Genomic DNA, 27,394 nt, shown 5'->3' on the forward strand with positions numbered 1-27,394 from the left:
CCCGAATAATTATTACATTACTTCAAGAAAGAGTATATTTTTTTCATGCATAAATCAAATTCTCATCTTGTCTTTTTTTTTTTTGTCTTTTTTTTGTCTTCTTTAAATTACATTTGAACACAGAACACATATAATAAATACTCTTGTACGACATGACTCAGAGAAAAGTAACACATCTGAACGCAAAGGTATCATCATCATTATTAGTTTTTCTTTTTTTTCTTTTTTTTTTTAAAAGGACTTGTTTAAATATGAAATCTGTAAACTCCAAGGGTCCTTTTTTTAATCTTTCTCTCTCTCTTTCTCTCTCTCTTTCTCTCTCTTTTTTTTTTCAATCGTGAAACTATCCAGCTTTCATTTCCTTAACATTCAATATGTCTCCCATTGAACGCGTCAAAGAAATAAGAACATGCCGTCTTCTGCAAAATTATAATTTAACAGTATAAAGCTTCAAGTCACAAATTCCAAAAACTAGCTAAGTAATTTTTTTTTTTTTTTATCACATAAACTATACATTAAATATTTTGAGGTATTTCAGAGAACATTGTCAAAGGCTTGTAAGGTCTGTGCTGGGTGGAAAAGAAGGCTTTCTCCTGCATAGAGAACGTCTTTGGTATCACAAGCCACGTGGGTATCAGGTAGAAGTGGGGTGGCGCGGCCACGGGGTCGGGCGAGATCTGGCCAAGGCAGTAGAGTGGAGGGGGGGGCAGGGGGACGATGGGGCTGGGGACGCTCTGACCCGCTCTGTCAGGTTGCCCAGCGAGATGCAGGACCCTGCGGGGGTCCCGGCCAGGCGTGCTGTCACCGGGGAGGGGGGTTGGCCCTGGGCAAGTTTGGTCCAACTCAAAAGGAGTCGCCTTGGCCGGAGCCTGAACCAAGTAGGTACAATTCAACCCAAGATTTCCCTAGATTGATGCTCTGGAGATTGCGTCTCCTCCAGCGGGTCCTCCCGTTCGTTGCCTTTTGCTAAAGCTGAGCGGTGGAGTGGGGCGGACCCAGCTGAGCCCATCTCCCCCAACGAGCCAAAAATGCCCCTTTGGGGGCCTGGGAACAGTTCCTGCTGAAAGGTTTCACCGCTCCAAACCATTCCCTAAAGGAGGGGTTTGGAGAAAGCCCAGGGAGAGGCTTTCTGCCGTCCTTGCCTTCCTCTTTCCAGCCAGCAATGCCATGAACCCTGCCTGCGCCACCAAAAAGGGAAACCACAGCGCGTGTCTGAGCTGAGCGAGGAAGATGATACACCCCACGACGAAACCCACGACTTCATCTCCTGGGCTTCTGCGGGGCCCCAGAGCCAAGCCAGGCTGGCGAAGGACATGGAGCGAGGCCTTTCCCGGGAGCGACGCCCGTAGAGAAGGGACCCAGACACCAGGTCAGTGCCCCTGGGGCAAGTGGGGCTGGATGGAGGGACCCTGGGGACAACACCAGGTTGGGGGACACAGGGACAGCTGAAAGGGGGGGACATGCCGAGGAACCAGCACCTTTCCCGCAACGGGCAGCAAGGGGGATGCTTTCTCTTCAGTTAGGACAAGGGTTGGGTTTCTTTCCTTCATCCCAACACCCAAGGACTACAAGGGTTACCAGAATCCGTCCCTTTGGAGAGCTGAGGTAATAGTGAGTCTTTAGGATCAAAGCAGAGGAGCAAAGAAATGGCCACACACCTTTGGTACAAGAAAAAGGCACTCATCTACCACGCTGCCATCCCGGGGTCGCTCGCTCGCCTTCTCCCTCGCTCTCTGGGGACTCGACAGGGCTGTGGAGGGGGTCTGGGGGCAGCGGGGGGCTCTCGGCCGGCCCGTCCGCGGGGAGCAGGGAAAGTGGCGTTTCCAGCACAGACCAGACAAGGCAACAAAATCTTTGGTATCAGACGTGATTTTCAAATCACAAAAATTGAAAACTCAAGTGAGGTAGCCTTTATTCTCGGGTTCTCACTAGAAATGTCTTTGCATCCTTGAGGGCCTGTGGCGTTTACTCTTTTTTTTTCTTTTCTTTTTTTTTTTTTCTTTCTTTCTTTTCCTTTTTTTTCCCATTTTTTTTCTGTGTGTTTTTCACTTCCCAAACCAAGGCCCCCTTCCTGGCTTTTCAGCCCTTGAATACTACTCGATGGGGTTCAGGAATCCACCACCATCGTCACCACATCACGACAAGACAAGAAGAAACAACGTTAGGGGAAAAAAATAAAATCAGTGGCGGGGAGCGGGGTCCTGGGGCGGGGGGGGGGGATGAGAATCGCTTTGCCGTTAGTTTTTGGGTTGTGGTTGGCAAAAATACGCTGCGGCACCTGCCCCTTCCCGCTCCTTCCCTCCCTCCCGCCCTCTCTTTCCAGCAATAAATTGGTTTAGTTTGGTGTGACCGTGTCCAGTCTGACACCCCCAACCCCTCCACCGCCCACCTACCCCAGGAGCTCTTTGGTTGAAGACGTCCTCTAACCCCGCCAGTGACCGCGGCCGGTCAGGGCTTCGTGTGCAGGGGTTTTTTTTTTTCTTTCTCTCTTTCATTCTTTTGTCCTTTCTTTCCTCTTTTTTTTTTTGGGGGGGGTGCTTTTTTTTGTTTGGTTTTTTTTTTTTGGTGAACACATACACTTTTTTTCTCCTTTTTTTCCTTCTTTTCAACAAGGTGCCTTCCTGTTACACAACAGATCGCTCTCAAAGTAAAGTGAATCGAAGAAACCATAGCGCTAGAACACAGATGGTACTATTTTACCCGCATAAATTCAATAGTGTCCCTTATTTTTTTGGTTTGTTTTTTTTTTTTTTTTTTTGGTTGACGGTTGGTTTTGGAGGATTTTTTTTTATTATTATATTTTTTTTTCCTCAAGTGGTGTGGGGAAGGAGGGGACCTTGCCTCCCCTCCATCCCCAAGCCTCTCCCAGCCCTTCGCTGTCCCCGGCGGCACCTCCTGCTCCTCCCGAGGGCACCCCGGGCTGGCAAGGAGCCCGCGGGGCGGCTGGGACGAGGGCTGATTGTAAGGGTTTGGCCTCGTGATTGCTTTTTTATATGGCACAAGTCACCATCGAGAGCTCGGAGGAAACAATCGTTTTGAAGCTAGTACCATTGCTCCAGAAATTCGCATTTTAAGGCAGGTTGTTAATTGGCACAAAAAAAAAAAATCTGGCGTCTTTTTGGTAAGTTGCCGGTCTTTGCGTTGAACTTGTTTGGTTGTGGTTTCTGTTGTTATTCCGGGTTTTTTGGGGTTGTTTTTTTCCCTTTCGACCTCGTCGGGGAGTCTTCCCCCTTCTCACACCCAGGGCTGGATTTTGCCACCAGATCCCTCGGATTTTTCCTTTCCCACCGTGTACCAACATTGGTTCCCGGGAGGGATTTTTGTTGTTGTTGTTGTTGTTGTTGTTGTTGGGTTTTTGGTTTTGCAATTTCTTTGGTAACAGAGATGAAGAGGGGGAACAGGAGGGGGCAATAGTGTGTGTCGAGGGGCGGATGGGGCGAGACACAAAGCCAACAATCTGCTTTGTCTGAGTCCATTCCTCAACCAAAAAGTGAACCAGAAATCCAGCGCTGAATGGTGGAGCCAGTCACCAGGAAAGATCAGATCCTTCACTCCAAGTCTCTCCTCCCGTCTCCTTTCAAACAATTATTATTTTTAAATACCCGATTTCTGTAGCTAAAATGTGCTTCTTTGACCTGCTTGGGCGCCAGGCGACGCGGTGCAGCCGCGGTCCCCCTCCGGCTGTGGGGCTGGGGGATGCTCGGGCGCACGGAGGCGGGCGGCCACGGCGAGGCATCTCCTTTGCCGTGGAATTTCTCTGGGAGGCATCCGGGGACGGGTGCTCTCGTGGGTCGGGGTGCGTGTGTGCATGGGGGGCGGAGGGGTGTGGGTGCTCTTGGGGGTGTCCAGGGCGGGGGAGTCGGAGGAAGATGCCTGTGGAGGAGACTGGAGCTGTAGGAATGCCCTTGACCAGGTTTTCAAAACCTTCAAGGGAGAGGAACACCCATGTTTCAATGTCAGAGGGGGTCTGCCTGCCTTGGGGAACCCCACTGCACCTCGGGGCGGGGAAAAACTTCAGCAGCCAGAGACCTGGCAGGAGCCTGGGGTCACCCTCCAGGCACACGGGCAGCGTTTTCCCTGCTCGTCCCCCTTTGAACCATGGGGGGGGGGCTGTGCCAGAGCCCAGCCCCACGGCTCCACCTCTCGTATCTCCCCCACCTTCACTCCTCCACTGTGGGAGCCATAAGGGTGGCTGTGGCAGAGATCGAGGCTGGTGGGGGGGTCAGGGGTGCCCCTCTCCCCAAAGACCCTGGTGGGCAGGTGAAGACAAGGTTCTGTGGTCCCTGAGGACCAGGGATGCTTCCAAACAGCACCTCACCCTCTCCCTCCATCCCACATCATCCCTCGCTCCACAGGGCTTTCCTCCGAGCCCTCCTGGGGACAGAGCTGACCTGGTTGCAAACCCTTTCCCTGCTCCACGAGCTGGGAGGACGTGGCAGCAAGATGTGGCACGAGGCCCACGTCCAGGGGTGACGCCCAGCTGAGGGTTTGGGAGGCTGATGGACCCGCAGCATCCAAAAGCACCCACCCCGGTGGGCTTGGGACATGAGTGTGAGTCTGGGGTTGGCTTTGTCATGAGGAGGATGTCCGGGAAGGGGCAGGGAGGGCTGGGGACATCATGCTTTGGAGAAAGTGCTTGTAGAAGAAGAAGGGACTCCAGGGTTGGTGCCTGGCTCCTCCTGCCAGCGGTTCATACACCGCCGGCGGGCATTCATGAAGAAATTGCTGACGGTGTTGAGCTCCAAGCCCAGCTGCTGCGAGATGGTCATCTGCATCTCCTTGGATGGACGCTTGTTCTCCTTGAAGATGGCGATCAAGGTGCGGCGCTGAAGGTCCGTGAAGACCAGCCGTTGCTTCTTGGGCTGCAGGCTCCTGTCTTTCTGCTGCTCTTGCTCTTTGCGTTTGCAAGCTAGACGTTCAAAAGAGAGAATAGGGCCATTAATTGGCGCTCACCACCCTGGCCCACTCGCAGGTTGCCTGGCTGCCTCCCAAAAACCAGGCCCTTCCCTCCAGTAAACCTGCTGGCTTGTTGCCCACCACTCCCTAGGTTCTACCTCCCTCCTCTTCCTCCCTGTGCCTCCTGAGCGTCTGCTGAGATGGGACGACAGCCTCTTACAACATCAGTATGAAAAAAGCCTGGGTAAAGCCCAAGCCTCATCATCTCCAGCTGACCCTGGGACTAGAGACCGAGGAAACTCCTGGGCTGACCCTGCTCCCACAGCCTGGCTATTGGGACCTGCTTCATCTCTAAATTTTGGAAGTCATCCATCAGCCTCCCTCCCTTGCTGCACTCTGGCGTGGTCTCCCTCGCCTCCTCATCGCCTCTGTGGATCTCGCTGAAGAACTTAGGGAACTGGTGTCTCTTGGCCATCACGTCCAGCTGCCACTTCTGAAACACGGGGAAGAGCCAGGGACCAGGGACACTGTGAAAAGGCTGGTCTGCAGCCACCACGTCCCACGGCAGACAGCCTGGAAGGACCGTTCGTGGTTCCACCTGCTCTGGGAAGGGGTTTTCTCTCCTACGTGCCTTTGCTACTGGATCCTGTCAGGTTGAGCCAGCACCAAATTAAAAGCTTCCCCTACAGATTTGGCTCGAGCGGTAGGTCGGGACAGAGGTGCTGTCACACAGGGACGGGCTGCTGGGAGCCAGGAAAGCCCCCCTGACACCCCCACGCTGCGTGAAGGGAGGGACGGAGGGCAGTACGCACCTTTTGGTAAAGACATGAATTTTAACTGTGGGAATATTAAACACGCTGTTGGTGGAACGGGTGAGAAAAGGAGCCCTTTGCTATGATATGTTTCTAGAAAATTATAGAATAACTGAGGTTGGTGGAGGTTGCTGGTCCAGTTCCTACTCAAAGCAGAGACGACCTCAAAGCTGTCAAGGTTAGATCAGGGACTTTGCTGGGTCAGGACTTGGCCAGACATGCGCGGGCATTACAGGAGCCCAAGATGCCCATGGGCAAGGCAGGGCACGGATCTGGCCCTCCAAGGCTGGGGACACACCGTTTCCTCCTGAAAAACTCAGAAAACAGTCAGGAAACTGTGGGCTAAAGACTTTCTGAGGAAAGCCCCACTCTGGCCCCCACCAGCAGCAGTTTTCAGCCTTTGGGGTTTCTTGGTTCGATCTTCCAAAGGATTTTGCAGGGAGGGCAGAGGTCCTTCAAGACACTCGCTGTTGGCATGTTGCTGGATGACAGATTTCAACTTGCTTCTCTCAGGCATTTCCAGGAGCCTCTTCGACCGGGCGCGCAGACCTTGGAGGGGCCAGAGGCCAAGGCTGAAAGCCCCTGCCGCAGCAATGGGACAGCATCTCGGCTCCACGGGACAGGTATGCCCTCAGGCTAACTACCTGCCTGCGACACAAACACACCTGCATGGCCAGGCTGAGTAAAAGGGTAGGCAGCCGTGTAACCTAGGAGTAACAGGAGGGTGTTCGAAGTCACTTCTTCCTCACTAGAGAACAAACAAGGTCTTCCTCTGGTTTTTCTTCAGCTGCCCTGCACTACGAGTCCTCTTTACATCACCTTGAACTAAGAGAGAAGGATGACGTCCACCCCTTCCACCCCAAGCAGGGGAAATCTAGAGCTCAGTGAAGCAGATAATTTATCCAACAAATTTAGCCTTGTTTCCCCGGTTGCTGGGTTGGGTCCTTGCCCCGTCCCCACGCGGGTGGTGGGAGCCGTTGGTTCTGCTCCCGCCGGGGCAGGGGACAGGAGGCACCAAGCTTGGCACAACCAACCACACACAGTCAAAATCAGCCGTCCCTGGTACAGACGGTTAGTGGAGAGCCTGACCCTCCCCTTCTCCCCCCGCCCAGGGCAGGTTTGGCTGCAAACCACTGTCCTTAGGGACAAGGGACAGTCTGAGCTCTGGTGGGGGACCCTGTCCCGGGGGTACCTTACTCAAACAGCCAGCAGAGAATGGTTTAGTGGAAACCTACCCTATGACCATCAGATGCTTGCAAAAAGAACAAACAAAAAAAGCCTTTATAGAAAATTTGACGTTTTTCCAGACATGAATTAAAAAAAGAAAAAAAGACCCCCCCCAAACTCCCCCCAAACCAAATAACAAACAGAAAAAGTCCCCCCCCACACCGTGCGTGCACATTCGGAGCAGCACGTCGTCGCCCTGCCAGACCCCTCGCTCGCCCGCCCGCCGTGCGCCCTCCCGGCATCCCCCCCGGCATGCTCGGCTCCAGCCCCGTGCCAGCGGCGCGGGAGGGACCTCGTGTCGGTGGTGGGCACCTCGCACGCTCCCTGCGAACACGGCTTTTGCTCTGTGTGGATGGCACTTATACTATAGCTCTCTACTACCTATACACCAGGTACATACAACCGTGTGTAGGTACACGTAAATACATCCGTAGCTGCATGGGACATGCGGGGTGATGTGCTGACCCAGCTGTAACCCTAGCAAAGCCACCGGGATCCAGGTTGTCCTCTCGCTCTCCTGCCTGCTGGCACCCATTCCCACCAGCGGTGCTGGACAGTCAACCTGAGACCCAGCGTTTCAGCTTTTCCACCTCACGCTCCCACCCGCCCTGTTCAATTTTTAGGAGTAATTATTACAAACCACTCATCCATTAATAACTCAAAGCTCTGAGGCAATCGCTAACCATCAGAGTCTTGCTGGCAAAACTGTGGTCCAACATTTAAACCAGTGCCGAGGATTGCTTAGACAGAGGTGACCCCCTGCTCCGCACCCCTTGATACCCCTGTTATTTTTGGCCTGCGACGCCGGTGGCGGACGCATCCCACATTTCCTGTGCTCATTTGTTTATTTATTAATTTCTTTTTCTGCTGACGCAGCCCAACACCCCTCTTCCCCAGTTCAATCTAATTACAGCTCCGCACAACAGAAATCGATAATGACGCTGGTCAGATCTATTTATGGCGGCCATCAACCCCCCCAACGGAGGATCTTTTTCCTATTCCACATCCCCCGGGCGCTGCTTTCCCAGGCAGGCTGGCAGTGGCCGTCCCCGTGTCCCCGCAGGTGGAGGGAGCCAGGGACAGGGGATGGCCAGGGGCACGGCTCCGACTCCTACCCAGGTCAGCACAGGGTGAGGGTTTTACTCTGTGCTTCGAAATCCCTTTTTTCCCAAGTCCCAAGCTCCAAACGCCTCATCCTCGGCTTAATGCTGTTCTTCAGTCACGTCCCTCCGGGGTCTCTGGGTCTGGCCACGGTCCATGGGAATAGGGACACACTTCAGGGCACCTCCACCCCCGCTTCCGCGTTATCTCCCCAGCAAGCACCCAAAGCGCGGGGTTTATTCCCTGGCTTGTCCTGCTCCCCGCTCCTCCTGGGGCACAGGAGACCCTGGCAGTACCAGGACCGGCATCCCCTGTGGCCAGGGGGAATGCTCCGACGGCCCGTACGGGGCTGAGCTCGCCCACAATGGCGGTCTCTCTCTCTCTCTCCTCTCTCCATCTCTCCCCAGCTCATTCCACAACGCGGGCACCTCTGAGACCTCCGCGGCTCAGCCGGGCCGGGCTGAAACCAGCCAACAAGCGCAGGAGTGACAGGGAGGGAATGCCAGGCGCAGCCGGACGGGGCGACTGTACGGAGTGCCTTCCTCCTGGACACCGGGCGCACGGCCCCAGCGGTGTTTCTTCCCTAAGGTAGCTGACCTGGCTGCGGGAAAAAACACTGGGAGCAAAGGCAAGGAGGAACCTTGCGGGGGAGAAGGAGGAGGAAAGACCTCTGAAAGCAGAGGCATCCCGCCCGCTTCCCCCCGAGGATTTCTGCTGAGGGTTTCTGCCTCCCTGGAGACTTATGTCAGAGGGAGCATGTTTTCCTTGACTTAACCTTGACAGCTCAAAGCAAAATATCTCCCAAATCATTTCTAAAGGGACATAATAGAGACAATCAAATGGCTGCTGTTCAGAAGCTGCGATTATGCCTCGCAGCGTGAACTCCGAGAAGCATTTAACTAATACCTGATGGCTTCGCAGGCTTCCGCAGCCTGCCAGACACTGGTTTCTCTATTATACCCGCAAACCTCTGTTTTCTCAGCCCCAGCGTGCTCTCCCTCTCCATTCACTTGCAATACAACCTGTAATTTTCTGCCCACTTTGCTTAAGTGCTGGCGATTTGTTGAAATCACAAAAGACAGCCAGGGGCTTTCAGAGCCAGCATGCTGGCTGTAAGCAGGTTAGGGGGGGGGAAAAAAACCCCCACCAGCTTTTCTCTTTTTCTCCCTGTCAAATCGGCTCGCAGCGGTACAAGGGGACCGAGGAGCTTGGAGGGGCTCAAAGGGAGGTGGAGGAAGGGATGGAGAGGGGGGACCCGGACGTGGTCGGCCAGGTCGGGACAGGTTTCTTCAGCGCAGAGGTGGGACGGGCTCTTACACTGGTGGGCACTGGTGGGAAATGGCCCTGAGCAAAGCTGGCTTCTCTCCGTGCCTTTGAGATGGGTCTAGCTGCTGGGCTGCCTCAGTTTCCCCCTCTCCATGAAAGGGCAGAGGGATCTCAAGCTCCTTCACAGAGAAGGGGGGCTGGGTGTAGGGTTGGGCAATGGGCTTTACTGGTTCAGACCCTGCCCTGATATTCTGGAAGGTTTTGGGAGCTGCAGCTCTGAGCAAACTGGGATGAGCCCAGCGCCTCCCACAGCAGAGCGGTGTCTGATCCCGAGTTGAATTAACCTCACGGCATCTGCTCCCCCAAAGCTGGAGCAGAGTCTGGACAAGGGATCTTCATCTGCAAAATAGAAATCCTTTGGTCCACAGTTGGGCCGGCCAGGATGCTCAGAGCTGGGGCAAAAAGTAACTGCAAAAAGTTTGTTTGACTTTTATCTTTACATTGTAGGAAAAGAGCCCAAAGAGATTTGTCACAAATAGGCTTCTCCAGCAGCAATTCAGGTCTTCTCTAGCTGGGAAGACTCTGTGCGGACGGCAGAGCCAGCAGAGTACAACGCAGGAAGAAAGAGCGCTCAAAAACCAAACCCCAACTTTCCTTTTGCCTTTTTTTTTTTCCTGAAACCTCATATGATCACAAAAACTAACAAACACACAAGCAAAGGGGATGCGGTGTCAACCACACAACCACCGCGGCAGACCCTGCCCCGCGCTGCCCATCCCTGCAAATGCCACCCTGCCACACTGCAACCCTGCGATCCCCCAGACTTCAGCAGCACACGACAAAAAAAAACAAAACCCAACAACAAAACACAACCTTCTGGGCTCCAAAACCTGTGGGCATTTTGATCGCTGTGGTCCTGCAGCATCCAACGGCTTCAAACCACGCCGTAGTAAAAACTGCCCTGCTCTAGAAACCCTCAGGTTTGGAAAACCGTGCGTCAGAGGGCATCCAGAGCCCCAGGGATGCGGTTAGGAGCTGTGACGTGTCTGCTGAGCTGCAGCCTCACGGTCCTGCCGGGTCAGAGTGACACGGTCCGGCCAGAGCTCCCGGCCCTGTGTGTGTCCCTGTGCCATGTGGCCCTGCCTTGGTGAGGACAGGCTTCCCCGCTGGTGTCCCTGGGAGCTGCCGGAGGATGAGTCCCGAGGCCCGGGGAGAGCCCCTGGTCATTGGTATGCAGCCTGCGCGCGGCGGGGTGAGCCGTTTCCCCGAGCCCAGCAAATTAAATCTTCCTCTGAATGCTGCAAATGAGGAGATGAGATGAGACAAAGCGCTCGCCTCTGCGTTGCTGGGTGCATTTTCCTTCCCTTGTGAAGGGTTTCGGTGGCTCCTTCCAGCGAGCGGCTCCGACTGACCCGTACGGGGCTGCGAGGCATCACCAGCTGCCTGCACCGCCTTCCCCAGCCCATTCCCCAACAGCCCAGGGGCTTTCAGAGCAGCACAGGTTGGCAGGCGGAGGGAAGAGACTGGAAATGAAAGCACAAGTCCTCGGTCCTCCTCTCGGGTCCCTCCTGAGCAGGGGGTTCAGCTGGGACCGGCGGAGGCTGGAGGAGACCAGCGGAGCGGTGACACCAGCCCCGCGGGACATCTCGTTTTGCCTCTCCTGCGCTTAGCAAGCTTTGGGTTTTTCATGGCATGGCGTTTTCAGCTTTTCCGGTGCTGAAGCAGATGAGTTTGGCTGGTCCGAGGGCAGGTGAAGGGACACAAAGAAGCTGTGGCAGCTGCAGATGTGCTTCGCCCCATCCACATTTGCCCTATTTTTATTCTTGTCCTTTCCAGGTAAGCTGCTACCGGCCTCGCCAGAGACAGCCCTGGGCTGAGCCAGCTGCATCGGACTCCTCTCACGGACACAGAAATAAACAGTTGCAGACTTCTCAAAAACGTGCGTTTTGTTGTTAAAAGCATTTCCTTTCTGCAGAGGTTTAATTTTTCATTTGCTTTTCTGGAGACTGTCACAAAGGAAGACCTGGTGCCCTGCTCTGGTCTCCCCACCACCCAAACTGGGCTCAACCCCCGGCTCTGCCATCACATCTGCCGGCAAAGTCGCTTCCCCCGTTTGTCCCGTTTCCTCCCTTTCTAGGCTTTTTTTTGGACCAGGGTCAGCTGCTTCTTATCGTCCCTGTGCAGACCGCTGCTGTCACAAGCTGCTCAGCGCCCATGCTGCCAGCACGGCCCGGGACCGGCCCAGCTGCCCGGTGTGAGGCAGAGGTGCCCTGGGAGTCCTCCCTGCTGCTCTGTTCTCCTTACTCTTTCCCCCAGTCATCGCCACTTAGTGTGACGAGAGCAAATTGGTGCTAATGAAGTGCTGGAGTCAGGCAGCACAGCAGGCAGAAGCCGGCAGCGCCGCGAGGGATGGCAGTGGCAGAGGAAGGTCGTCGCCTTCTGGGAGAGAGGGAGGACATGGGGATGGGGGGGGACACAGCTGGAAACCCTCCAACCCCTGAAATAAGTTTTTCTTGGAGTCAGGGACACTTGCTCGTGCTCAGCTTTGGCACGAGAGCCCCAGCTGCAGAATCCAGGGAGGGGGGGAAAAGAGTTTGGGGTTCGATTCGTGCCACAATGACAGGGAGAACCAGGTAACGCTGGAGAAGGAGCCTCCCCGCAGGAGTCTGGCACAAGCGACATCCCTGTGACCCACGCGGCTGAGAGTCCTGCGCAGTCCACCTCCGTCCTCGCTCCTTCGCGCAGGAAAGGAGCAGCAAGGATCTCCCTTCGGCATCAGCACGGGCTACTGCTAAGTGACTCTCATCAGCCCGTTCCTGTCAGGCTCCTCCTGCCCAACTCCCGCCGCCTTCAGCAGCTCCCTGAGCAGGGGCAATAAAGGAATTCAACGATCAACGAAGTGTATTTCATCATTGAAACATCACATGCTGCTCCCGAGCCGCTCTCAGTGGAGAGACAGTGTCCAGAGAGGGCCTAGAGCCGTTATCGGACAAAGAACGTTTGCTGGAGAGAGGGGAAAAGCGGTGGGGGGGAAAAACCAACAGTTTTTCTGCATTTCCTGATTAAATCTGGTCTCAGGTGGATTTATCGGGTGTGAGATGGGAAGCTCCCTTAGGGTTTGGCCGACTCAATTCTCAGATGGCTGCTGGCTTTCTTGTTCTGCGGTGCTGTGAAAAACAGGAAAAATCTGTAATCCTCCGGATTGGGGTGCTCGAGGTTTGCTTCGCCAGGGTGCGGGACGCTCTGAAAGCAGGCGGGAGGGCCTGAGCAGGGACACCGGCTGCTCTCAGGCCATCCCTTCGCTCCAGCAGCGCATCACAGGAGGGAGCTTCCAGATTCGAGCCCTTCCCCACCACCAGGCCCCGCTCCGAAAGGCCCCGGCGCTCTGAAGGCCATTTCCAGCCCGACCTCGACGGCGGCTGCAGCCCGGCTCCGAGCACAACCCGATTCCCGGCTATTCGCCCAGGCTGGTCACCATGCGCCGAGAGGTCTGGGGACAGCAGCGGCCCCCCATTTTGCGGCTCAGGGGGAGCCAGGGGGTGCTCAGGGACCGGGGTGACGCGGGGCAGCCGCTCGGACCCCGCGGGGGGACCCCGCCGGCTCCCCTGTGGGGAGTTCCCCCCGCCAGGCTGGCCCAGGCCTCGGGTAACGCCAGGCCGCCCTCACCCCTGGCCTGGGCAAAGGGCCCTCGGCCGCCCCTGCCTCTGGGCTGGGCCGTGAGGGTGTCGGGGCCGAGGCGGAGCAGAGGGGACTCCCTGCCCCAAGGCCCCCGCCAGCCACCGAGACCCACTCGGCCCCGCCGCCCCGCCGCCATTTTGGAGCGCTGGGCCCCGCGCGGTGCCCCCCCGCACGGCGGGGAATGGTTCGTTCCGCGCCCCCCCTGCCCCCGCAGCCACGATGAGCCGTCCCCGCCGCGCTGGCGCCCCCCCGCGGACGGACGGGCGCATTTCCCCCCCCCCGGGGGGCGGTGGCATGGCTACAGCTCGCCCCGCCCCCCCGCCGCTGCCCAATGGCGCGTTGCGGCCGCCCCCCGCCACGGGGACATGGGCTATTCCCACACACACACACACCCCCGCCCAGAGCCATGGGCCGTTCCAGCCGCCCCGAACACAGGGGGCGCGCCGGGCTGGAGCGGTCCACTCGCGTCCCGGAGGGGGGGGTGGGGGGAACGGACGGACGGGGCCGCTCAGGCAGCCGCGGGAATGGCACGTGCCGGCCCGGCTGCGGGACCGCGGACCTCCGCCTGCCCCACGGCCTGGCCTGCACTGCCCCACGGCCACCCCATGGCCTGCCCTGCACTGCCCCACGGCCACCCCACGGCCTGGCCTGCACTGCCCCACGGCCACCCCATGGCCACCCCACGGCCTGCCCTGCACTGCCCCACGGCCACCCCATGGCCACCCCACGGCCTGCCCTGCACTGCCCCACGGCCACCCCACCGCCTGCCCCACGGCCTGCCCTGCACTGCCCCACGGCCACCCCACCGCCTGCCCCACGGCCTGGCCTGCACTGCCCCACGGCCTGCCCCATGGCCTGCCCTGCACTGCCCCACAGCCACCCCACCGCCTGCCCCACGGCCTGCCCTGCACTGCCCCACGGCCACCCCACGGCCTGCCCTGCACTGCCCCACAGCCACCCCACCGCCTGCCCCACGGCCTGCCCTGCACTGCCCCACGGCCTGCCCCACGGCCTGCCCTGCACTGCCCCACGGCCTGCCCTGCACTGCCCCACGGCCTGCCCCACGGGCTGCCCTGCACTGCCCCACGGCCTGCCCCACAGCCTGCCCTGCACTGCCCCACGGCCACCCCACTGCCCCCCACCCCGGCCACACAACCGCTCACCCCCCCCGGGCGGCTCATCCCGCCCCCCCCCCACGCGTGGGGCTGTCACGGCTGCGGCCAGCGCTAAGCCAGTGGCTCTTAATCCACCGCCCCGGCGTTACCGGTTCAGCTCCCAAGGTGTTCCCGCAGTAATTGCACTGATCTGCCCGGGATTACGCGCTCCCGCCGTAGCGATGGATGATGTTTTAATTGGAGCCGGGGGGGGAGCAGGGCAGGGACCGAGACCCCCACGGCCCGGGAGGGGACACGTGTGCCCGGCTGGACACCCTCGCTGCTGGCGGGGGGAGAAGGGGCTGCGGGGTGAGGGCCCGCGGGGTGAGCCACTTCGGGGCTCTGCATCGCCCCGCCAAGCAGCCGGGGATGCTCCGGGGGGGGGGGCCCTTCCCCACTCCCAAATCACTGCTCTGGGGGGGGGGGCAATGAGCAGCCCGGGCTGTGCCCGCTGCTGCCGCCCCCCCGGGCCCCGGGCCCTGCTCCCTGCCCCGCTCTGTCCCGTCCTGCCGGGAGGGAAACTCCGCCAGGAAAAGGGGGTTTGCCCCTTCCCATCCGAACACGGCAGAGGAACTCCCCCCCCCCCCGATGTTACCTTTAAAAATGCCCCCCACGCAGAGCTGTTCCGTCTGGCGAACCAGCAACTCATCACGGCAAGCACGGCCTGGATTTGTAACCAGGTCCCCCATCCCCAGCACCCCCATTTCACAGCCCCGGGTAGTTTTCCTGCCCCCCCCCATGTGTGGGGCTGGGGCCGGCGCAGCCCATTGATCCTGCCCGGTCGATTTTATTGAAACTCCCACGAGTGGCTTTAACTGCGCGTTGGATATTGCTGGCACATCAGTTTGATGGCTACGTGACCGGCGAGGAGCTCGCAGGCAGGTTTGCAGGGAGAGAGGCGAAGGGGAAGGGGCTGCAGGAAGGGGGGATTAATCCTGATGGTGCTGGGTTATTCCCTGGGTGGGAGCTGCCCGTCTCCAGGACTTCTGTCCAAAGGTGGGAGAGCGACAGGTAACGGCGTGGCTGGCAGGGGAGTGTTTGGGGGGTTGGTTAAAGGGAATTCGAATTTCTCTCGGCCCGATTTCGTTGCTGGCTGGGAAAGGGGCTGTTGGGGGGAAAAAAAAAGAAAAGGAAAAAAAAAATAAAGAAAAAAGAAAAAAGAAAAAGAAAGGAGAGAAAGGGGGGGAGAAAAAAAAGGGAAAAAGAAAGGAAAGGGAAAATATAAAAGGAAGAGGAAGATAACAAGGAAAAGGAGGAAAAAAGAGAAAAATAAGAAGAAAAAGAAAAAAGAAAGAGAAAATGAGGAGAAGAGAGAGAAAAGGGACAGAAAGGAGAGGAGCGAGGGGATCCCAGCCGAGCGTCACAGCTGTATCCAAGCCCAACGCCCAGCAGCCCCTTTGTTTTCCCTGCGTTCCCGTTCCCCCTTTCCCTTCCTGCCTCTTTTCTCCCGTTTTTGCAGAACAGGAGACAGCCAAGGGGGGGTCCCTGCCGGGTGACGCTGCCTGGGGGGGTCTCCCCCTTCCGCTGCCAGCACCCCCCGGGCACCCAGGCCGGGCTCCGGCACCTTCGGGAGCATCAGAGCAAGGGGTGAAGGAAATCATCATCCAGAGGAAGTATAAACCCTGGAAAAGCTCCCGAGCAGGAGCCCGAGGGGGACATCTGAGCCCCCCCCCGATTCACCAAATGTCCCCCTGAGGTCCCTTTTCCGGGGGAGGTGACGGTGCTGTAATGGCACCCCTGGGGCTGAAGGTCCCAGCTCTGCCCGTATCGGTTAAGCAGCATCTTGTGCAGAGAGCGGGGCCGATCCTCCTCCAGCCCTGGGCACGCGCCGGTGGGGCAATCGCCTCGTGACCGTGCCAAAAATCAAGGCAAATAAATAATTTGGGGGTTTTTTGGAGGTGTTGAAGGCAGGGGAATGGCTGGGAATCATCAATTCAGGGCGGAAAAGGCTGCTTCTGTTTTGCAGAGATGCTTTCAAATTTTCTCTGGGAAAAGAAAGCTGGTTTTGAAATCAGCATTATTTTGAATAAATGCCCTGATTTGGAGGACCTATTTTTCAATTTCTTTTTTTCCTCTTGGCATGTAAAGCATCCAACGATACCCACACTCGCCTCCTTTCACCCCATTTCTGACCCACCCGAACTACAACCGGCTGCAACACAGACGCAAACACCCACCTCACCACAAACACCCGGCAGAAAGCAAATTAAATGCCCTAAATCAAGCACGGTCCCGATTCTGGCTGCCTGTGTGTGCAGGCAGGCGGGCGAGTGGATTTGGGGGGGTCCGGCAGGAGCCCCCCATACAAGAGGTCCCCTGGGAATATCAGGGTAGGGGTTCACTGCCTTCCGCGTGAGAAATGTCATAAAAATCCTGAAGTTCGGCCCCAAAAAGGGAACTAAGGTGGGCGTTGATCCACAGATCCATTTCCCTCCTCCTCCTCACCCCTGCGAGGCGGATGGGGAAGTGTCCCCCCCATCCCGGCGGGGTTTTGGAAGCACAAACCACCGCAGCATCGACCCCACCATTTTTTTCGAGCGTCGCACTTGAGCCACACCAGGCCAGCTGCTGGTCCATCCACCCAGCAACCACCGAGCAAAACCCAACAGAGATCCATCCCCCATCCTGAGCTGGAATTTATCTGGGGGGATGCCAGGTCCAGGGCAAACAAGGGACCCTCGGAAGATAGGAAAAAAAAATAAAGAGTAGGGCCAGATCTCTGGAGGAATTGCGAGGGATGGGATGCAGCTTGCAGGCATCGGTGTCACTGCCAGGCGTTGCTGCGCTCCCCAGCCCTGCCACCGGCAGTGAGCGCTGGGGTCTCCGCTGCTCCGCAGTGGGAGCAGCCTTTCCGGCGGCAGAGCGGAGCCGTTGATATCTCTGTCAGCCCCTGATACCATCGCCCGTCAGCAGCTCCCAATACATTTGCAATTTTATCCCTAATGGAGAGAGTTTGCTCATTACCTGCTCCTTATCGGCCGAGGGTGGCGTGACTCCCCCAGAGGGGCATTTGCTCTCTGGAGCTCCTCTTCCAGCTTAAAGGTTTGGCCTGTTACGTGGCATCACTGAGTTCCTCGGCTTTAATAACCCACCGCTGGTGTCTTCGTACACTCTGGAAAAGCAGTCAGCCCCGCTCGTGCAGGTGGGGAAACCGAGGCACGGAGGGATCTGCGGATACTCGACCTGTCAACCGACGGACGAGTCGCAGCTCGTGTCCCTTCAGCCGCACGGTGGGGCTTGGCGTGGGGAGGGGACATGAGGCTTTGGGACGTTTTCCGGTGGCCAGAGCCAGTTTTGCCACGGCTCTCGGCTTCCCCGGGCTGTCCCCTCCCCGTGCCGGGCATCGCTGCGGGGGCTCCTTGGGGCGACCATCACCTTCACAGCCCTTTGAAGACCGTGAGGTGTTTCCTTGATTTTGGTCCACTTTGGGTTTTTTTAGGGTCTCTGACAGCCGAACCTGATGCATCGGGTTCCCGGCTGTGCCCTGCAGAGCCGTGCGACGGCACCGATCCCTCCCAGCACACCTCAAGCCCCCCGGCCCCCAATATCTGGAGCTCCTCAGGTTCGTGCCAACAGCAGGAGACCTCGCTTCTCCTCTGAGCCGGGTGGGAGAGCAGCAGCCCCCCGCTCCCCTTGCTGCCTCCTGCTGAGGCCGGGGCTCAGCAGAGCTGGCTTGCTTACCACTGCCCGGGCCATCATCAACAACAACAAAAAAAAAAGCTGCAATTTCCTTTTCCTTCATATTTTTTTTGTCAAGATGTCAGGGTTTTCCCTGCCGCTCTGCAAGCAAGGAGATGACAGCCAGTCCCAGGGAGTGCCTTCCCATAACCAGCCCCTGCTTTCCCCTCAGCAGGCTCCCGCACGGGGATTTTCTGGCTCCTTCTCCCAAGCCGGGCAGAGCCGAGACACCCCCAACCTGCCAGGGGTGACAAGGTTTCCCGGACCCTCAAGGGCTCACTCCTGCTTGGTGATTTCTATACCTTGGATTTGGGAACAGAAGAAGAAGAGGGATAATCACAGATACAGAATCGAGGCAGGACGGCGGGTCCAGGTCTCCCGACGGGGACGTTATCCAACGCAGGGCAGCGGTGGCGGCATCTGCCATTCCCCAGGTTAGAGGCCAGGCAGCACGTTCGCCCCCCAGTTCCCCAAACTCAGCTCATGGCAACACCGAATCCTCCCGCACGGAGGAAACCAGGGCACGGTTTGTTTGGAGCGACAAGGTCCTGCGGTGCAGGACAGAAGGCGAAGGAAAGGACCATCACCGATCCCTAACAAGGGGGCAAAAAGTCGGTACCCACAGCGGGATGGGCCCGGGGAATAGGAGCATCCTCGCTGCAGTCCTGCCCGTCTGAGCCCACCACCTCTGCCTGCATCCCACCCGTCGCGGGTGTAAGTGGGTGCGCGTCCTCTCGCCGTGCGGCACCCCTCTTCTGCTCCAGCAAAGCGTTGCCTTCTCCGTGCCTTAACTTCACCACCTGTGAAACACCTTGAACTCCACTGGATCCCTGTTAAATAATTTCTGGACCTCCCTGCCTCGCACTGCAGGAACCACCAGTACTTAGAGCCATGGTGCATGTCTCTAACAGAATATATATATATATATGTTAAGATACAGAGTTAAGGTCATTCTTGAAATCCTAACCATGCCCATGCAAATGTGTCTCGATATTAATATTGGGTCTTTATTTTTTAAATATCCTGGCCCTTCCTTCCAGCACCAGAGAAGCCAGGGTGCCTTTTTGCTTTGCTATTTTTTAACAACCCCAAATATTTTAAAAATCCATCACCCGTTTTGCCTGTCCAACCCTGTCTGGGTTTAAACCTTGCTGGAGATGCTCTGTATCATTTGAGGTCTTAACGAGATCTTTGAATTTCTGTTTCATCAGCAAAATCAGCCACTCGATGGCCGCGGCCCCGCGCAGAGCCAGTGCACTCGGCTGCCCAAACCTGCTGCCGGCTGCTCGCCAGCCCCTCGCCGCTCGGGCGCAGACCTGCATCGCTCCCGTTGCGTCCCCCCCAGCATCGCTTTTCCCTGCAGGCGGGTGGGCTGGAGGAGAAAAATTTTGGCTCCAACTTCCCTTTTTGACCAGTTTTCAAAGCCAGGGGCTGACCGCGGCCCCTCTGCGCTGCTGTTGGTGCTGCACGGGTGGAGGGCGATGGCTAAGAGCACGTCCCGGGTTGACGGGACACATCCCGGGCTGATCGAATCACAGAGGCGGCCTCGGCTCGATGCTGAGCTGTAGGGTTTGTGCTCCTCGTGGCAGCTCAGCTCCAAAAAGGGAGCTGGGGTCGAGCCGCGCGGGTGCGTGGATGCGGGGTTAGGGCAGGTCGAAGCTGCCCAATGTCTCCATCAGTACTTGGGGGGCCAGGTTCCCTCTGCCCGAGCCTGTCTGAGAAACCTCAAGGAATCGGGCAGCAAGGGGAAAAACTCTTTCCCCCCCCCGCCAGCCAACAAGGTACTGGGGCTGGGAGGTGACGGCTCCAGCGGCCAGGGAGGCAGCGATTCCCACGGGAAACAGCCCATCCTAAGGCAGCGGTGTCCCAAACTGCACCCCAAGGTCTGGAGCAGGAGACAGGTTGGGTCTTCAGATCCCCACCGAGCTGCAAAGCCCCAGTCCTTTCAAGCTAGGCTCTGGTGTGGGGTTTGTTTTTTTTTTTTTATTTTTCCCCTTATTTTTTTGTTGGTGTTGCACGTCGACCATCACCGCCCTGCCACGCGCCCTGCGAAGGCTTCGCACGGGGAGCCTCGCGTGCCTGGGAAGTTTCCGTGGGGAATTTCTAGTTCCTCTACATGCAGGCGATGCTGGAGGCGCGTCAGGGAGGAGAGGTGCCGTGCCCAGGGCAGACTGGGATGTACAGCAAAACCGTCCGCGATTTTCCAGAAAACAGGCGCCCGGGCCCTGCCTCTGGTCTTCTCCTGCCTTCACCATCCCTCCCCTTCCTCCGCGTTGGCACACCCCGCGTTTGTCACCGGTTTTGGCGTTCGGTCCGCGGCACCAGGGAAGCCGGGCAGAAATCTCTGCGATGGGAGCGCAGGCAGAGCCTTCCCCGCAGCCGCTTCCCGGGGGGACGGCTGCCCTCTCCCAGAGGCGTACGCTCCCCAGCCCTGCAACCGCATCTGAGCAGAATGAGAAAATATTGGATTTGTTTTCTGGAGGGGAAAAAAAAAAAAAAAAAAAAAAAAATCCAATATTCTGTCTGCGATCCCAGACTCCGCGCCTGGTTATGGCAGGAAAATGCTGTAAATCTCCCCTTTCCCCACCAGCTGGGGAAGAAAGACCGATTTTCTTTTAATATTCTTATTTTCTCTTCTGGTTTAAGCCCCATCATTTTGCAGGCAGCTCTGCAACCTCTTTTGTTGACCAGGGCTTAAACCTGCTCTCCCAGCTCCCCCGACCCCAGGAAGGCGCCTCGCACACCCTTCCCAGCAGCTCCCAGGCAGCGGCAATGAGATTTTAATAGATGTATTTTCAAATTAGTTCTGGGCCTTTCAAGACTTATCAGTTAAATGAGGTTTTTCAAATTGATTCAAAGGTCACTCCGAGAGTTTTCTCTTCTCTGTTATCTCTCCCTTATGGTTTCAGTGGCGATTGACAGGACAGAGAAAAAAAAAATATATCACCCTCACGTTGTATGCCCAGAAAAAAACAAAACAAAAAAAAAAAAAAAACAAACAACAAAAACCCACCCAAAATGTGCAGCCGAAAATGAGGAGGTGGCAAGACAGACCCCGAGTTTGGCCCCCGGCGCCGGCTCTGCTTGGGGTTGGGGGTCCCTCCGGGGCAGGCGATGAGCAGAGCCCCGGGGAGGATTGGGGGAGCAGGCTCGGGGGGAGCAGCACCCCACGGCCACGGGTGGGTTGTACCCAGAGCTGCCGCCCCGCACGGAGGGGAGTTATTTCCTCCTGGGGGCGGGGGGAAAAACCCGATTTAATATTTAACCGATGGGAGGTTTATTGGCCCCTTCTGACGCGCAGATTAGGAGCAAACAGAAAAATAACCGCGGGCGGAGCGGGGCGGCCCCGGTGCGCTGATAAGGGCGGGGCGGGGTGCGGAGCGGTGCGGGATGGTGCGGGGTGCGGGGCGGAGCGGGGTGCGGTGCGGAGGTGCGGAGCGGTGCGGGGTGCGGGGCGGGGTGCGGAGCGGTGCGGAGCGGTGCGGGGTGCGGTGCGGGGTGCGGTGCGGGGTGCGGAGCGGTGCGGGGCGGGGTGCGGTGCGGTGCGGTGCGGTGCGGGGTGCGGAGCGGTGCGGAGCGGAGCGGGGTGCGGGGCGGGGCGCGCAGTGGCCGCCCCCGCGTAGCCGGTGGCGCCGGCTGGTCCCGACGGGCAGCTCCGGCGGGCGGCTCCGCGCTGGCGGAGAAAGTTGCCTGTTATTAACGTGGTAAAAAATAAAATAAAATAAAATAAAAAATAAAATAAAATTAAGAAAAACCGTAGGAAACCTCCCCATCATTGTTGGGTTTGGGTTTGGGGTTTTATTTCTTTTTTTTTCCAACGGGGAAAACGGTTTCTCTCCTTTCTCGCTTTCTTTTCCTGTATTTTCTTGAGGGCATCTCTCCTGCGCCGAAGGGGGAGGCGCTGGGCGCCCGCACCCCCAAATCCTCGTTTGCCCCCATCTTACGACGGCGAAATAATTCTCTCTCCAACCTACAAACCTCCCCCGAGGCCGAAGCGCGGTTTCCCCGCCGCCCCTCGGACACGAACGGATCGAAAGCAGCGAAACCGTCCGGGATTTTCCGCCGCTCTCCCGGGCCGGGGCCGCCCCGGTGCCCGGTGGCCGCTGGCTGAGAGGAGCCGTCGTTGGGCCAAAGTCGTTTGAGAGAAGCTGAAATTGAAACAAAACTCGTGAAAAAAAATAAAAAAAAAATAAAAAATTCCCGAGTTTTTCCGCATCGCAGTCTTGTTCCTGATTCTGGCGATTCTGTGTCTTAGTATTAATTAGCGGCATTAATTATTGGCGCTGCCAAAGCTCTCGGGCATTTGCCTTGGCCGAGTCCCGCGATCGTGCTCGCAGTTTCGGGGTGGTTTCGGGTTTTTTTTGGAATAACGAAGCGTCGTGGTGCGGCGGAGAAAGCCGCGGGGGGAGAGGAAAAAAAGAAAGGAAAGGAAAAGAAAGGAAAAGGAAGGAAAAGAAAAAAGAAAAGAGAGGAAAAGAGAAAAGAAAGGAAAGGACAAGAGAAAAGAAAAAGAAAAAGAAAAAGAAAAAGAAAAAGAAAAAGAAAAAGAGGAAAGGAAAGGGAAGGAAAGGGAAGGAAAGGGAAGGAAAGGGAAGGAAAGGAAAGGAAAGGAAAGGGAAGGAAAGGGAAGGAAAGGAAAGGAAAGGAAAGGAAAGGAAAGGAAAGGAAAGGAAAGGAAAGGAAAGGAAAGGAAAGGAAAGGAAAGGAAAGGAAAGGAAAGGAAAGGAAAGGAAAGGAAAGGAAAGGAAAGGAAAGGAAAGGACGAAAATAAAATAGAACACGAAAAGAAAATGAAAACAAAAAACGAAAAAGGAGAACGAAAAACGAGGGGAGAAAAGGCTAAACGAAAAAGAAAAAGAAAGATGGGAGAGAGAACGGGAAAAGAAGATGTGACAGAAGAAGGAGGAAACGAACGCGCTGCCCAGGCGCCTCGGCCGCAGCCCCCGCGTCCCTCCCGGTCTCCGGCTCCCACGGGCAGCGCGGCCGCGGTCCCCGGCTCTGCCACGGGAAACCCCTTGGGGGAGAAAGAGCCGATCCCAGGTGCCGCAGAGCCCACTCGGGACCGCGCTGCCTCCCCGGGGTGCGGGCAGCGGCCGGGTCCCAGCGGAGCCAGCTCCTCTGGGCCGGACTGACACCCCACTCGCGGCCCAAACGCTTCACGCAAGCGGGGGAATTTCGCGCACAGACACGCATCTCGGGGAAAACCACGGGAGGATGGATCAGCCGAGCGCTCGTTCGAGTCAAGGATGAATGAAGGCGGAGAGCTGCCGTGTCGCGAGAGGGACACAACGATGTCGTCGCCGTCCCGAGTAATAATCACGAGCGAATCTCCTAGTCCCGAGTGTCGGAATAAATCTGTGGCGGGGAGGGGGTTTCCACCGGCGAGGTCTCCGACAGGATGGGAGCGCACCCACAGACACGCGTGGTGGGAAGGCACCCAGAGACCCGCACGTTTGGAAGGCACCCACCGCCCTCCGCGGACACGCGGGGACGGGAGTGCAGGATGCCCCCGCTTCCCACATGATCCCACGAGAACGAAGCCGGTGCCTTTCTCGCCGCCAGGACACCGAGGGACCGGGATGGCGGGTGGAAGGGTCGCGAGTGGGGGGCTCGGAGCCCCGCTGCGCCGTGCAGGGACCCCGCAGAGGTCCCACTGTGGGAGCTCCCTGCCTCCCACGGGCCCTCGCAGACCTCGGGGGGGGATCACGAAGTTTGTAGAGCTGCATTTGGGGGGGTTGAGCGCTGCGGCCGTGACAGCGGGTCGCAGAGATGGATGGCCCGAGGGGCCGGGCCGGGCCCCACCAGCTGCTGCCCAGATGTTTCCCCGTGGGACACCCCCTATTCTGCGGAGCCCCGCGGGGGCAGCGGAGCCGGAGGGAGCCCGGGGTGGGAGAGAGGTGCAGCCCCCCCGGCTGCGGCGCTGCCCGGGTCCCGGCTGAATAATTAATGGTTCATCTGCGGACGGGGCGGCGGGAGGGGGAACTGGAGTGGAAAGAGGAGAAACGCGGCAGTTGCCATTTATAGGGGCCCGGCGTGGTTATTGATCCGGGATTTACTGACTCGGACTAATCCATCAGACGGGCTCCTGCAGCCCGGCGGGACCGGCACCGGCACCGGCACCGGCACCGGCACCGGGACCGGCACCAGCCCTCGCCCCGGCCGTGCCCCCCGTTTAACACTCGTTTTTTTTTTTCGCTTGCCTTGGGAGGGCAAAAAGCCGATCACCGCCCAGGCGGGGCCGGGGTCCTTTCCCTGCTTCCCCGGGGGGGGGGGTCGCAGCCCTCCGAGTCCCTCCAGTCGCCCAGGCCGGGGCGGCTCCGAGGGACCAGCAGCCTCGATCGGCGTCCCCGGGGCGCGTCGGCCTGAGGGGAACTCGCCCGCACCGATGGCGGAGGTGGGACACGGCCACCCCCCCCGGGCCCAGCGTGACCCCCTCCCATACAGCCCCACTTTTCGGGGAAGCCGGGCCGGGGCTGAGCCCGAGGGGTTTAAACCTGCCCCACGCCCGGGCCCGGGTGGACGGAACGGCGGGGAGCGAAACGAAAGCGGAGCGGCAGCGGGGCCGGGAACAAAGCGGCGGGGCCGGGGGAGGCCGCGGGGAGGGGGGGTGGCCGTGTCCCCCCCCGGGACTCTCCATCCGGCCCGGGACTGGAGAGCGGCCGATACCCCGGCACGGGCCGCTCGGGGCGGCGTGGGGTGGTCACGGCCCGGTCCCGCGTGGGGAGATGGGATTCAACGCGGGCCAAGTCATGGCGGGGCGGTTGGTTTGTTGGGGATTTTTTTTTTTTTTTTTTCCTGTCTTCGCAGAAAGTAAAGAATTAAACTCTGTCCCCAGGAAATCCGGGGGGTTAATTTCCGTAACTAATGCCTCTGAGGAGCCCCTGGGGCCGAGGGAAACTCGGCGCTGGGGAATAAAAACCATTTCGGGGAGAATAAACCTCCCCCGACGCCGCGGGAGGAGGGAGCGATGGCAGCGGGCACCGAACCCGAGCGGGGCCGGCGGGCAGAGACCTCCCTGAGCCCCCCCCCCCCCCCCAGCCGGGGCCGCATTTTTATCATCACCATCACGGTTATTATTTCGAATTTTGGCGAGTCAGAAACCAGCCACCCGCTGCTCAATTAGCCCGAACAACGGGGGCATTAAACGGCCGATCGCGGCAGTGTTTAAATCTTTATTTACCAGAACCTTGTAAAGCCAGGAACAATTTGCATTCTATTAACTGCTTTTCAATAGGGCATCGACTGGAACTAAAAGATGCCACTACCCTGCCCTAATTAAAGAGCAACTGAATTACACTAAATACATATGAACGCCGCTCTCCTCCATAAATAACGGCGGGCGCCTGGCCGTGCCCAGCACCGGCGGGCCGGACTCTGCCCCGGCTCCACGGGGAGCTCGGATTTCTTTAAAAATAAAATACATTTTAAAAATACACGCGTGGTTTTTACCCCACGGCCACCCCCGCTTGGCCCCGCGGAACCCCGGCGTGGCTCTGCCGGGGCCGGAGCGGAGGACGGAAGGGCCGGAGCGGCTCCGGGTGCCGTGGGGTGGCGGGTCGGGCCGGGCACGTCCCGGCTCGGGGCTGAGCCCTCTGCCAGCCCTCGGCACTTCCCCCCCCCCCCCCCTCCAACCGAGGCGGCTCCGCGCAGCGCGGAAGAGCGCGGAGGAGCGCGGAGCCGCGACCCCCCCGCAGCCACGGCGCGGCCGCGCAGAAAACCCGCGTTTCTCCGGCAAACCCTCGGCCCTGCTCGGTGCTGCGGGACAGCAGCCGGCCCCGCACCCGGGCCGGGAACCGGGGGGCACGGCGGGGATGTCGCTCCTTCTCCCCGCGGGCAGGCGGTGCCCCGGAGGGAGCGGAGCGCAGCCCCGGCGCTGCCCGCTTCTCCCCGGCCCCACAGCCGGGCTCCGGGCGGGGAGCGGTGGGGCGGCGGGAGGGCGGACCGGAGCTTCCCCGGAGCGCGGCTCCGGTACCGAGCGGCGGTGCCAAACCGACAGCGAAGGGGCTTCCAGGAGCGGCCCCGGGGCCGCGGCTCAGCCAGCACCCACGGGCGGCAGGCAGCGTGGGCCGGGGCTGCCAGCGGCTCTCCGGGGTCCGCCCGGGGGGACAAGGGGACGATTCGGCGGGCGGGACCGAGCGGGAAATCACCGCCGGAGCCAGAGGCAGCCGAACGGGCGGCGGGGAGCGGCGGGGAGCGGCGGGGAGCGGCGGGGCAGCCCCCGGCTTCCGCCACCCGGGATCCCTCGTTTACCGCTGGCAGGGGCAGGCCCGGGGAGGGGGGCATTCGCCTTAAATATCATTTCCTTTCCTTTCTTCTAAAGGCTTCGAATCGGCTGGGTAACACCCGGCCCAGCCCTGCCCGCGATGGCTCCCCGCGAGCCAGGGGTCCCCACGCGTGTCCGTAGCACCCCCTCACCCACCCGCCCGGAGCTGCGGGGCGGGCGGCCGTGGCAGCGGACCGCGTCGTGCCCTACCTGCCAGCCTGAGCGCCGACATCCTCTGAAATTCCGGCTCCTGCAACCATTTCCACATCCTCCGGAAAGTCTCCCGGCCCGACTTGAGCTTACTCCAGGGCTTGGGGTTCCGCAGCAGGTCCGAGAGGGTCCCCTGGGAGCGGCACAAGATCCTCTGCGCGAAGATCGCCTGCGGGATGCTGTAGCGCTTCAGCTCGGCCGTGATCCGCTGAGCCACCTCCTTGGTGTTGATCTCCTCCACCTGCCCGGAGCCTCCGGGCTGGGAGCCGGTGGCCGAGGCCTGGCGCTCCCGCTCGCCCAGGAGGGAGCCGCCGGGCTGGGCGTGCGGGTGGCCGTGCGGGTGCATCCCGTTGAGCGGCGGCATCATGGCCGAGCTGGGCGCCGCCAGCCCCCGCGCCAGGTGCTCCTCGCCCCGGGACAGCATCGCGGCGTGCGAGTCGAAGCCGTTGGGCGAGAGCATCTTCTCGTTGGGCAAGTGGCTCCCCGGGCCGTAGGGGGCCAGCGGCTGCTGGGCGTTGTGCAGGCTGCCCAGCCCGTTGGGCAGCGGCGAGAGGGGCTGCCCCATGGCCGGCATGTCCTTGGGGTAGTGGCTGTAGAGGTTGCCCATGGAGGCCAGGCTCCGCTCGTCGCGCATGAGGGTGAAGCTGCCGCTCACGTTGCCGGCCAGGCGCTGGTGCGGGTGGTGGTGGTGGTGGTGGTGGTGCGGGTGGTGGAACTTCTCCGAGACGGTGGAGATGGGCGGCAGGTGCTGCAGGGGGGTCAGCGTGGTGTAGGTGCTGCTCAGGCTCATGCCGGAGGGCGACTCGCAGGACATGCTCATGGCGGGGTGCAGCGGGGCGGCCAGGCTGTGCTCGGCGCGGTAGTCGCCCCCCTCCAGGATGGAGGCCATGCCCGAGACCATGGCGGGCCGGCCGTGCGGCACCAGGTTGCGGTGCGAGCCCTGCCGCCCGTGCGCCGGGCTCAGCAGCTCGGCGGGCTGCGAGTGCGGGACGCCGTGCAGGCTGCCCAGGTTCTCCATCGCCAGCTCCATGGTGGCCGCCGGGCTCTGCCGCTGCCTCGCCCGCTCTCTCGCTGCCTTCCTCCCCCACCCCCCCCGCCGCCGCCTCCTC

General features: G+C 59.2%; 1 protein-coding gene across 1 annotated transcript; it reads right to left on the bottom strand.

The window, feature by feature from the left end:
* Positions 1-27,345, bottom strand: ONECUT3 (one cut homeobox 3). Its single transcript, XM_075776680.1, has 2 exons — positions 26,286-27,345; positions 1-4,909 (listed from the first exon to the last, which is right to left on the bottom strand). The coding sequence occupies exons 1-2, from the start codon at positions 27,313-27,315 to the stop codon at positions 4,617-4,619; spliced, it is 1,323 nt and encodes a 440-aa protein (XP_075632795.1). The 5' UTR covers positions 27,316-27,345; the 3' UTR covers positions 1-4,616.
* Between the last annotated feature and the right edge of the window lie 49 nt (positions 27,346-27,394).

The sequence above is a fragment of the Balearica regulorum genome, chromosome 26, assembly GCF_011004875.1.
Source record: "Balearica regulorum gibbericeps isolate bBalReg1 chromosome 26, bBalReg1.pri, whole genome shotgun sequence".
Lineage (NCBI taxonomy): Eukaryota > Metazoa > Chordata > Aves > Gruiformes > Gruidae > Balearica > Balearica regulorum.